At 38.1% G+C, this 12703-nt stretch overlaps 1 protein-coding gene across 7 annotated transcripts in view; it reads left to right on the top strand.

Moving 5' to 3' along the window:
• Positions 1 to 12703, top strand: part of LOC124171669 (inositol 1,4,5-trisphosphate receptor) — a 232913-nt gene that overhangs the window by 20993 nt on the left and 199217 nt on the right. For all 7 annotated transcript variants that reach the window (XM_046550907.1, XM_046550904.1, XM_046550905.1 and 4 more), the window contains exon 2: positions 11763 to 11833. In XM_046550907.1, coding sequence (XP_046406863.1) covers positions 11763 to 11833 — 71 coding nt within the window. The remainder of the gene's footprint in view (positions 1 to 11762; positions 11834 to 12703) is intronic.

Here is a 12703-nt window from a genome sequence, read left to right as displayed (position 1 = left end):
TGAGTCACTGTTCTACATCTACATAATACCTTGCTAGCCAGTGGCGTAAATAGGAATATGCTTTTGGAGGGGGGATGAGGTGGCAACGGCTCGGGAAGTTTAAAAAAAATGACATGCCTGGAAATACATTTTACATCATTTTGACTCAAAAATTTAACTTTAGTCAGATTCAGTTATTATATGTATTTCCAAACTAGGCAATGTTTTCAAAATATTTTTTTTATTTCTCTGAGGTTTTGGGGGGATCTATCCCCTCATCCCCCCCCAATAGTTACGCCACTGCTGCGAGCCACCAGAAGGGTGTTTGGTAGGGGGTGACCAATCACCAACATGTAGCATGCAAGAGGACCGCTACGTGCACACCGCACGGCCATAGAAACATTACGCATATCAGCAAAATTTACGTGCATATTCATGTTAAGACAAAACTTGCGAATGAATAGTAATTCTTACAGAAAATCCATACAAGGTTAGAACTATGGACGAAAAAAACATGTAATGACTCGTCCTAGCGAGTGACGCCATCAATTCTATTATAAGGGTGGTTTCCAATTATTTTTTTATTGCCTAAATCGAAAGATTATTACTCTTGGAGTACGCATTTCACGCTCTTAGATTTTCGAAGGACGATATCTATTTTTCGCGATTAAGGTAGAACCTCTACTACAAGGACCTTCGAAAACATGCCCTGATATTTTCATATATTGGAGAGAAATGATGCCTCAATCGATCTGTGAAAAAATAATCGGGGGTCACCGGCCATTTAGCGCTAATAACTGGATTTGAAAATCGTGATATGCAGCTTAAAATTAAATTGCTCTTATGGCGGAACGCAGACGTCCCTCGTTTGAACATTTTATTTCTCAAGATTTTCCCCGATAAGGCTACCTCAAAAACTAATTTATGGCAGTCAAATAATCAGAGAACACTATGTATTTTTTTCAGGTTACCTTATCGACCATTTAAGGAAGATATTTTTGTTTGAAAAACGATATCTAGCCTCACTTCCGTTTTACAGCCGCCATATTGAAACAAACTTGGGAACTATGCTCGAGGAGTAAACAAACACATTGCCTCAAGTTAAGATTGCAGACGATTAACTATGCACCGAAATATATAATTTATCAGTGCTGGTTGTTAGCAGAATTCCAATAGGCGCCCAAATTTTATTAAACTTGCGAATATTCATGACCGGAATAAAGAACATCTCTTGAAATTGTAGGCTGTTGTAGGCTTGTCGCTTTAAAAGCGACAATAATAGAATGGGGAACATGCACAATTTTTTTTAAGTACTGGAATAAGAAGGCCTCTACCTCAAATGTGCTCGCCGAAAATTACGCGTATGAATAATATGAGTTATGAGGCTTTAAAAATGGATCTCCATCGGCTGCTTGAAAACACGACGTCATCGGAGCGTGACGTCACGGCACGGAATCCACTGATGACAGACTGTAGAAGTGGATAGAAAATCGATCTACGAGGGCTCAAATGCAAATTTGGCGAAAATAATTGCTGTTGTAACGAGAAAATGCAGACTGTGAATATTTTGGGTTGCCAAGGCGTTGTTGAAATAAATAAAGGGAAATTTGGTAAGAAAAAAAAATCAAAGGAATCAAGCGAGATGGAGTGGAATTGATTCATAATGAAACACTTACTTGCAATTTTCCACAAAAATAAAATTTTTTACTACGACTTAAGTTTCGATGATACTACATCATTTTCAAGTAACAACTGAGAGAGGAGAAATGGGGTGGAAGGTCCTCAAGGAGCTGGTTGGAATGGATAGGGGTGCAAGGCGTGGAGGGGAGGGGGGGGAGGGGAGGGGGGGGGAGGGGAGGGTGGAAAAAAACCGGAGTAGGTAAAAAGGTTGGGAATTTCTCAGTTGTTACTTGAAAATGATGTAGTATCATCGAAACTTAAGTCGTAGTAAAAAATTTTATTTTTGTGGAAAATTGCAAGTAAGTGTTTCATTAAAAAAAAATCAGCCGCCATAAGGAAATCGAGCTAAAGTTAACTGAGGTATTTTGCTTTCTTAAATCCCTCTTAAGTCAATTTGCCCTTTTAGGAACTACTACAAAGCTCGACGAAGATTTTTAATTCGGTATCTTGCATTCAAGGCTCTACCACTCAACTCTCTTTGGCGAAGTGAATGGTGTACCGTGCAATGACGTCAGAAGGCGTTTCAGGTCACGTGACTTCAAGCGATATTCGAGCATTTTTAATTAGCAATCATTGACGTTTGCGGAGTACTAGGAGAGTTTTGGCTTATACATTTGGACTCGTGAGAAAATTTCCTATTCAATGAAACTAACTAGCATGATGAACAAATTTCGTGCATTTTCCCCATTCATTGCGACTTGCGACAGTTTATCTGTTCTTCATACTACTACTTCAAATTGCTTTACGTTTATTTTGAAAAATGTTCATCGTTTTCAAATAGTAGAAAATAATTATTTAAATAGAAGTTCATCCTTTCGACCAATATGAATTTCATCTTCAATTTAACTGATATTAAAAGTCTAGAAAAAGGTCATCAGGTTAATGAATGTACCACGAGACAAGCATATTGCTGTTGGGTACCGACTATGTAATGTCTGGAAATATAACTCCGCGAACATACTAATTAATCGAATATTCACCCATGTTATTCTTCGACAGTATAAAATAGAATCTCGTAGGAAACTCAATTAATTATTCTGAAAAAATTATTTCCATCTAATTATTATTTATGTTATTCCGTAAATTTGTAGTTTACTCGTATAGCTGATTCGTTAGATCCCACTTTGAAGCGAGACAATAGTCAGTTTACCTAGGTGAGTGGTCATGGCTCTCCGAAATGGGTCAATACCTACATATTCACTGTTGAGAGGTTTAAGAGATTTCCACTCGTGAGGTGGACATGAGTATTAAGTTTTTTCTGAAGTACCACTTTTTTTCACTGTCCAACCAATCCACTTTGATACGTTTTCCAAAGGTGCAATTATTATAATTTGAAAACACAATCGAAAAAAACATCCATTTGTCAAGATATTGCAGGAAGATAAAAATTAGGATGCATTTTCGAACAATCGGTGACAGCTACAAGTGAGTCTTTAGAAGTTGCAATGCCGGCCTTCCAAATTTACGGAAAACTTAGGCACTAGGAACAAGGATTATTTAATTATACTGATACTAATGATTCGAATTGAATTTAGGTGATAAATGCAAATTATTGTCTTATTTTCACTTATCAACTCCTTATTAATAGTACGGATGAGGCTATTAAATCGAAATATCAACAAAGAAATGAACATTTATAAGCTTTGTGTTAGTTATTTAGGGACAGTGATTTTAATATTCTTTAATCAAGGCATGAAATTTTATTATTTAAACAATCATGGACACCTTAGGTAGGGAAATATTGAAAAAATTAAGACAAGACAGTATTCTCTGCGCCGCAAGCGCCGCAATGCCATTTACATGCGAGTCCGATTAGATTTTCTTCTGTTATATCATTCAATGACAAGATTGAAGAACAATGCGTACAAATCATATGCTTGCACAAAAAATTCAAATCGACGATTCGGAATCCTTCAACAGATGCACTCTTTGGAATCACTTCGATGGAATTGATGGATTCACTTTCGGCCAGATTTCGTTTCTTCAGATTATCCAAGCTCTTACCCTTACCTTTAGACATAAATTTGCCTTTAAATCGGTATGATGAAGCCATCACTTCAGCCCAAAGATATATTTAATAATTTAAGGCTCAGTAAATTGGATAATAAAACGAGTAATATTGTCACAATGCAACGTAACTCGGTAGCGTAAACAAACGAAGGTGCTCAATCGGTGTGAAACTACGATATGTTGACAGCGTTGTCGAGTTGGTGGTCGGCAAATATATATAAATAATTTTTCCAAATCATGTTAAAATTAACAGAGCAAAAGCTCTTACAAGTTAAGTTCTTTTTATTCATCGCAAATGATATAGTTATGAAGCTTTACTGTATTTTCAGGGAGATTTTTTAAATCCTTCCGATACCTAAGAGTCAATTTAACAGCCATTCTTCATATCACAGGATTATTCCATTTTTAGTAAAAAAACATGCACTGTACAGCTATTTTGATTGATTTATAATTACTTTTAATTTTTATAAAGGACACATTTAGCCATTATAACTCGTTATTGTCGAGTTTAACTAACTAATGAAAGCAGTATTTCGAAGCGCAGGTTCTACCTTAAACGAAAAGTGAAAATTTTCAAGAGCGCGAAAACGCGACGGCTAAGTAGGAATGATGGGAAAAGTCCGTGTGACGTATTTCTGGTTCCCGCTGCCGCCCTGAGAGGTGACCTTGAGGCGAGGCTTGAGCACTGATACGACGCGGGCTGCTAGCAGGTAGCAGAGTGTCCTGCTAGCAGGTAGCGCTTGGCTTAAATATGGATTAATACTACCTTATCAAACGAAGGAAACTTTCCGACCTTAGACAATTTTAATAAGTGATTATTAAGAGATGTTTCCCTGAGCTCTGTGACTCATGAATGCATTGGTAATCTCAGACGATGTAAAACTCCTATCCTCTCGTGTAGAAACTAGGTCCCTGTGACGTCACGTGGAGTGGCATCGCATGGGCGCCAATCTGGCCTTTTTCAAATGAGGATAAAATTGACCATTGCTATTCGTTTAAACTGGAATTTCTATAACAAAATAATTTGTATATTATGAAAACCCTAATGGTGGGTAACGAATAGCAATCAATGCATTTCGTTTCCTTTGATGAAGGAAACTACCCTATTGAGGAACCGTCGCTATCCTTAATAGGACGTGGAAATAATGAGATTTTAAATCTATTTTTTAAGTCTATTTCTTATATTTTCTTCTCGTGATCACGCTTGCCATAGCACGACGATAAACGTAGGAGATGTTTCACGTCGACTGAGAAAACATTTTTTCAGAATTTAAGTAAATTTAACCTATACTTCGATGTACCCTCCTGTAAAGATTCCCATCTTAACGGCGTTAGTGATGCCACGGAAGGTGGCATCATTGACGCCGACATGAGCCACAACCCGCAGTCTGGAACACTTCGTGTCCACCACCGCCGCACCAACCGCCTTTGTCACCTGCAGAACTCCGCCACCCGGAATTCACCAAGACGTCACGCGCTGGCTCACACCCTCGTGGCGTGCCCTTTCACGCAAAGGAACCATCACACAGCTGACGCTACTACTCCTCCCTATCACTAAAATTGTTGCGTAAGCGATTTCTTATTAAAGGCTTGCTTAATCTTGCTTCGCTGAAAGTATTTAAGGGCTTTTATGGGGTTATTCTCAGACTGTAAACATTTCTAAACTCACCAAAGCTATCGCTTCTTTTCGAGCGCGTGGTTAAATGTTAATGTTGTTGTTCTTGTAGTGTCGTTTCTATAATGAGCCTTCCGTGGGCTTCAAATGAAACACTTATTTTTTCATCAATGATTGTCTTTCTTTATAAGTTGGGGTAGGTAACGGAAGTTCCCGTAATGTGGGTGACAAAGGAACGATTGGGTAACTTTTTGAAAGTTTCTCCTTCGTATGTTGTTTTAAGTCTGCGAGGGCAGGGAAAAAATTATTACTCGGGGAAAGTGCCATTATTCTCTGTTTTGGATGTAGAAAGTGGTTTTACCTCGCCAGCACTTTTTAATCTAGGTTTAAAGAGACTTTTGTAACATGTGAACAGAATACCAGTGAAGGAGTCAAAGCATGTTAAATGGTATATCACTGGCACGACTTTCGTATGCATGCATGCCGAGGTTATAAAAACTTTAACTGTCCCATTAATCATCGCGAAAGCAGTTCCGTCCGGCAAAATATCTCTCTTTTATAACGCGTATGTCGGACCTGGAAGTATAATGAGGTTCTAATATGACGTTCTCCGTGTCGCTCTGAATAATATTTATTCGTAAATCCTCAAACAAATGCGTGCGTACGTCTCCTTTTATTATTCCTGCGTATTTTTCTATCCGTTTCATCATATTGTTTCCTTTTTCTGCGATGAAGTTCGTTTATTTCCATGAACACCCCGAGGGTATTAGGCGGTAAATGATACTTCAACAACTTGCAATCGGCTTCATGCCACATGAATCATTTTTACCTCTCACACACTTGAGTGTTGTTGCAATGTCTCGCTCCGATGCTGCTTCGCTTAGCCTACCTTAAGTGCGAACGTGTTGGTTTTCGTGGGTATAATCTAGTGTCCTAATGAGTACTGGAAGAAGTGCTTTGTCTGGGTCGAACCTATTGTCGAAACGTCTCTTGTCCGCGTGGCGGCTGTGCGGGTCTCCTCCGACGGCTCCGAGCGAAACGTCGTTCACTCCCGTGGAAGCATTCAACCTCGACTGTTGTGCTGGCCAACAATCGATCAAAAGTCGATCCGAGGAGCTGGAGCGAAGCGGTGACACGCTCCGTACGTGCTCGTGGCGTCATCAACTCATCTGCGAAAGGTTTAATTCTGTCAATTTTTCGCTGCGGATCGCTCGCAAGTAGGCGTCGCACAGTTGGTTGAAATTGAAAAAAGCTGGACAAAAGCTCAAAAATGTTTTTTTTCGCGTATGAAATTCGAAACTTTGCACAGTTGTTTTCAATACATTTGTACATGCTTTGAAGTCAACCGTTTTTCCTAGGTTACATTTTTTAACAAATTACATGACCTCAAAGTGGAACAAATTTAGCAAATAATTTCCCGCGTTGAATTCTTACTGAATTTCAGTATGTTAATTTCAGTATGTTATGCTACACCTTTAGTGGTGATTCAATAGCATCAAAAATTTATAATATTTTGAAGCGGTTTTGTTAACTATCATTAACTTTCACGACTTTTTTGTAGTATTTGTGGCCGAAACGGTACAAATGGCGGGCCCTGCTTTTCGTCGAATTTTTGTGTTAATGTATGATTATAAAAACAGGATCACCAGTGACCTCGAGATATTTACACCACATAACCAACAAGTGTGGTACGTAGAGATGAATTGCGAAAAGGAACACCAATTAGGTGACTGAGTTTTTTAATATAACTTGCACTATCCTCCCTCTTTCAGGAAAATTAAACCTGAAGTTGCTCCTATGATTGATAGTGCTTCTATGAATTATATTAGTGATGGTTGTGAAATGATTTGTGAAAAGGTGAGTTGAATTTGATTATTGAAGTTCCCGTAAACCCCAACATTCTTTACATTTAGCTGCCAATCTATTTTTGATTTTATATCTAATATTCCAAAGAGCATAAAATGGCAACATTTTAGCAAATATATGGATTTGCTAGATAATTGCAATTAGGCACAAATTGGTGAAACATTTGAAGAATAAGTACATACCTTTGTCCTCTAAGCCTGATGGTAAGCATTCCAGGACTTCTCAGTTTCAGTGACTGTGCAATCTGGCAAGGTGTGCATGGTACATGTGTCAGAAAATGTCGTTTTTTTGTGGAAATTTGTCAAAAGTGCAATTTTTGAACATTTATAGAAAATGTTTTTTAAGTAAAAATGATTTTGATAACATTTTTGTAAACTATGGCTGCATGTTTATAGCCTCTAAAAGTTTTACTAGCTTGGCTCATTTGGTTTAGGTTTTACAGGGGCACAAATATGGTAGTTTTGAATATTTTGACTTGTGCGCAGAATTTTTGTGTGTGCCTCATTGACTTCAGACACTCATATCTTGGAAAATACTTGCAATAGGTCTTTAAAATTTTGGATTTTTCTTAGCTAAGGTTGAAACTAACAACAGGGAAAAAATCAAAATATGAGTTGGTGGACGTGGGACCCGGGTTGAGTTGACATGGAATGACCCTTTACGTATAACCTGATTTCTTCACTGTCTTATGATATTTATCGTTGATATATTACAAAATGGCCGACCTAGTTTTTCGTTAATTTTTGTGTTTATGTGGGATTATCAAAATAGGATCAACGAGTTAACTCGAAATATTTACATCAAAATTACATGAAACATTTAGATTGTCCGTCCAAAGAAACCATCTCCGACCGTACAAACCAAATAAGATAGCTGTTTTAGCCATGCCGCGCAGTCCGCGGCTACACCCTGGGTATACTGAATGCCTGCTTAACATTCTCTCATTTTTCTTAGCATAAGTTCTAAACGAGTAAATCGTTGTGAATAAATAATGGCTGGGTGGGAGAAGTGCCTTTTCGTCCGCTTCCCTCGAGGATATCCCTGGTTTCGTTCCTAGTGATCATTCTGTCCGTGCTTATCACCCGTACCTATTTCAACGGCGAAAGATGGGAGGAATGCGTGATTGTGTAAGCATTCGAGGTTAGTTACTTTTTGATGAAATGTAAAATTTCAGGTTTCACTTGGTGGAAATCCATTGTGACACGGATGAAAATTAAACTTGGAAATAATTCACTTTAACCGACCATAGTTCCGAACGTTGACAGCCATTATCAGATTACTAAGGGCAGTCTACTTGAGCTCTTTATTTAAATTCGTGGAATATTCTGGTTTTCACTGATACTTTCAGTCATTTTCGTTCTGTAGAAAAAGTTTTATTACTTTGTTGTAGACTTTTGGACTATTGCCCTGGCTTTTTGGCCTTGCCGAAATCATTTTAGGAGAACAGAAAAAAATGTGTAATTTTGTCTGTTTAAAGGAGAGGTGCTCGGTTGGATATAATTCATATAGCTGATAATTTGATAGCTGGTTAACATCTCTGGTTTAAATAATTCTTTCACTAATAATCATAGTTCACTTCGATGCTCCGCATTGCATGAAAGGTAAAATTGAATGTAGTAAAAAACCGACTCATTGTTTCTTGGAGGTTCTGCCTACTTTTCAACACCTTCGACGTAACCCACCGATCTTCTTTAGGCAATTAAAAGGACATTTTACCTTTTTAATTGGTGATTTAAAGCAAGTTCGTCCAGCGAAATCCGAACAGGGCTTATTAAATTATGTATGTTACACAAATCTTTTGGCGTGGAAAAAAAAAGGTTTCAAATTAATTCCTAATTCGAAATCATCCTTATTTTAAAAAAGTTTTTGTGTACCGAAAAAATGGAACTTTTTTAGCATTGATATACGCATACAAATGTGTGTAAAGGTGATTTTGTTGGTCACGTAACGCTTTCTCACACTTCAAAAGGCCAAAAATGTGGATACTTAATATAATGCATGCATATTTTTTACGAGGTGAGTGTTTGTAGATGGATTTTCGTTGATTTTGTTAAAGAAAATGAAAATTTTCTCTATGCTAGTGTGCCAAAAATAGCGGATTCATAAAAATTATCTTTTATTGCCATTGTTTCATGCAAATAGAAATAAATAACTTCGATGCGTTGCTGGAACCAATTAATTATGGGCACCGTTATTACGTAGCTTAAAACGAGTGCCTGTGGTGTGGTAAAACTTATTCCAGTACTTCCTGTTTCTAGTAATATTAAGTAAATTAATCGGTTGAAATCAATCGATTCGGCTTTATTTTTGTGAAAATTAATGCTGAATGAATAAAAACGACAATGAAGGTTTTTATTTATTCATATTAATCAGTTATATAGCGTAAACAAACCTAAGGTGTAATAAAATGTTTTTTTTAATGCCTGAAAAGCCCATGCATAGAGTATTAACATTTTTTGTTTGTACAATTATGCGTGGAAATGGACAGAACGCGTTCCTTTAATCATCCTTTGCCTTATCACCTTTGTCCATTTGAAGATTTCCCAACAACTTTGCAAACTTGTGATCTGATTCGCTTCATCGCTCCTAATTTACGAAAATTAAGAATGTTTAAAATTCTTCAGTAGCATTGGTGACTACTGTGTTTATGCGTGTCCTTAATTGATTTTGGCCTGGACTAGTACCTAGCTTATAGCTGCGTTCTCGAAATGTATGAACCTGAAGTTGATAGTAATTGTTTAACCTTTTGCTCCCATAATCTCCCAACTGTTTCTTATATTTCTAAATGTTTCTCTCCACGAATACGATATCTCTGTGTTAATTTTGACCTCGCAAGAATTACTTGGCCTTTTCATAACTGCCTTTAAATGGTAGCTCCTAACGGAATTATAGTCTGGGGTCAAGTAACCCAATCTTCGGGTTAACTTGAGCCCAAATAAAAAAAAAATAAAAGTATTTACAATTTCACAATGGAAAAATTTGGTGTGTACAAGTATATTCTTAATAAACTATAATTTAAAATTGATTGTTTGAGGCGTAACTTGGTGAAAGCGATTCATAATTAAATTAAAAAAGAAGAACTTTGTGCTTTCACATTAATATTTATTCACGACCATGGTTTCAACGTTAGACGTCATCATCAGGTGAACTCTACAGAGGTCCATCACATCCTTTTATACCAGGCTAGGAGGGGGAGGGAGGAAGGTAATTAGGTTGAACGGATTGGTCAATAGAGAAGAGGGAGGGGGAAAAAAACCATAAACCATTCCATTCGAAACCAAACCATTCTTTCGTACCATATGACCAAGTTTTTTTCCCCCTCCCTCTTCTCTGTTGACCAATCCGTTCAACCTAATTACCTTCCTCCCTCCCCCTCCTAGCCTGGTATAAAAGGATGTGATGGACCTCTGTAGAGTTCACCTGATGATGACGTCTAACGTTGAAACCATGGTCGTGAATAAATGTTAATGTGAAAGCACAAAGTTCTTCTTTTTTAATTTAACTATAATGTAAATATATAAAATTAATGTGTCAAAGTAAACAATATTTTGTGCCCATTTTGAAAGGAATGTTTATGATTTCAAAATCTGGGCTCAGGTAGCCCGTGTTTACGGTATCGGATTTAATTACTCTACGCACCTTCTTCTTTTCCTATGTCTCTCCGGCCCTGGAATACTTCAGCCAAATCTGCTGTACGGCTCCGCTTCCTTCATTAAAGCTCCTGAAACGCCCGTTGAATTTTTTCCTTTCTGTTGTCCGATATAGCCACTAGCCTTTTCGTAACTTCTCCCTCAATAAGATTAGATCCTCCCATAATATTGCAACTTTAGCTGATCGCCGTATCCTCAATGACCTCTTCTTAAATATTATTAACGGCAAATACAGATCATCTGACCTTCTTTCTCTTTTCCCGCTTCGTGTTCCTTCGCGCACGACGAGGTCTCCTCCTTGAATCCTATTCCAAATGTGTTCCAGATTTTGATCCTTTCTTTCATCCCTCATCCATTTCGCACCATCTCTGTCGTAATTTCCCCCCTACTCCTTCGCACCACCCGATGAAGTCCACCATTCTTTGTTATTTATTTGTAAATACTGCTGAATATTATTTTGTGCGTTGTTGGTTACGTTTTGAATAATATTATTAAAATATTGTCTTGTTATTCTTTGTCGTCTGTAATTGGCCTCGTGCTGTTTTTGGACTGAATTAAATAAATATGTCTATGCCTCAAATTTGAAAACTTTTTCCTCGGTATTTCATCAGATTCAAAACTTGTCACACGGATGATCCAGGCACATATTGTTAAAGGTCTGCTTTATGTGTAAGAGACTGACGAAGTAAGAGTGATACTCTCTTTAAAAATAACTCCATTGCAACAATAAGTGCGAAAAGTACTCAGATGAATAATAATTATGTGCCTTGGTCGAAATTTCAACCCAGATCTTCTGAATGCATGCCCTTCGTTCTGCCACTTTTTCCTCCTTGAAGAAGAGTTGGCAGGCCGGGGCTATTAGCAGTGTTGCTACGTATTATTCCGACGTTTTCTTCATTTACATGTTGAATATTTTGCTTTGTAATACTTCACTCTCATGTGTGTTTTTTTGTTGTTTGCAGGTTGGTCGACGATCGCAGCGTTGTGTGCCCGGACGCCGGAGACCTAAACAACCCTCCTAAGAAATTCCGAGGTACGTTCATTAGCCACGCCCTTGAGAATGTTTCGCGCTGTTTGCGCGGAAGGGGCTCCTCAAGCATTTGTCTTCCTGGCTGTTGAGTGATGTTTTCCGCGATCCCCGGTGGAGTACTTGTTGTGCGCGAAGCTGAGTGACGAACGGACACAAATGAAGCAAATATCTGTTTTTCAAGCATAGGTAGCAAGAAGAAACATTTTCTGCGAGAAATGTTTGTTTACATATCTATTATATAGAATTTTCAGTGCTCTTTTGATATCTTAAAATCTTTTCTAGCAAGCTTTGTATACTTTTTCCGTGTGAATCGCACAATTTGCGTTTTCCAGCAGGTAGCCCGAGTTGGGCGTGGCACAGTCTCCAATGGGACGCTAATACGGAACCTTTTCTTCGACTCGCTCACCCTCGCATGGCTTCTCTCCTCTTGTCTTTCACATCCTACTTTACCTGCTCCGTATCCTTTATTCGCGGCCTTCCTTTTCCTGTCTTGCCATCTGCTTGTCCCTCGACGATTGTCTTCATCGGGCTATTATGTCTCAAGATATGGCGGATTAGGTTGTTTCGTCTTCTTATAAAGTTTTTTAAGATAATTCACCTCGCTCCTATTCGTCTTAGGACTCCCTCATCACTTACTCCGTCTATCTATTTTGTCCTTATTATTGTTAAGTGGCACCACATTTCCTTTTGTACATCTACGTAATACCTTGCGAGCCACTTCTGGGTGTTGGACGGGGGCTGATCAATCATCAGCATGCAACAGATCCTCACATGCACACCACCCAGTATAAAAGCCCCGGCATAAAAGAGCAATTAAAAATGCGTGCGCTTCCATGCAAAGGCAAAACTTGCCAAATACTTAATCCATGCAAG

Source organism: Ischnura elegans, chromosome X (assembly GCF_921293095.1).
Source record: "Ischnura elegans chromosome X, ioIscEleg1.1, whole genome shotgun sequence".
Lineage (NCBI taxonomy): Eukaryota > Metazoa > Arthropoda > Insecta > Odonata > Coenagrionidae > Ischnura > Ischnura elegans.
Note: the sequence above shows the minus strand (reverse complement) of the source record. Positions and strands in the feature narration are given on the sequence as shown.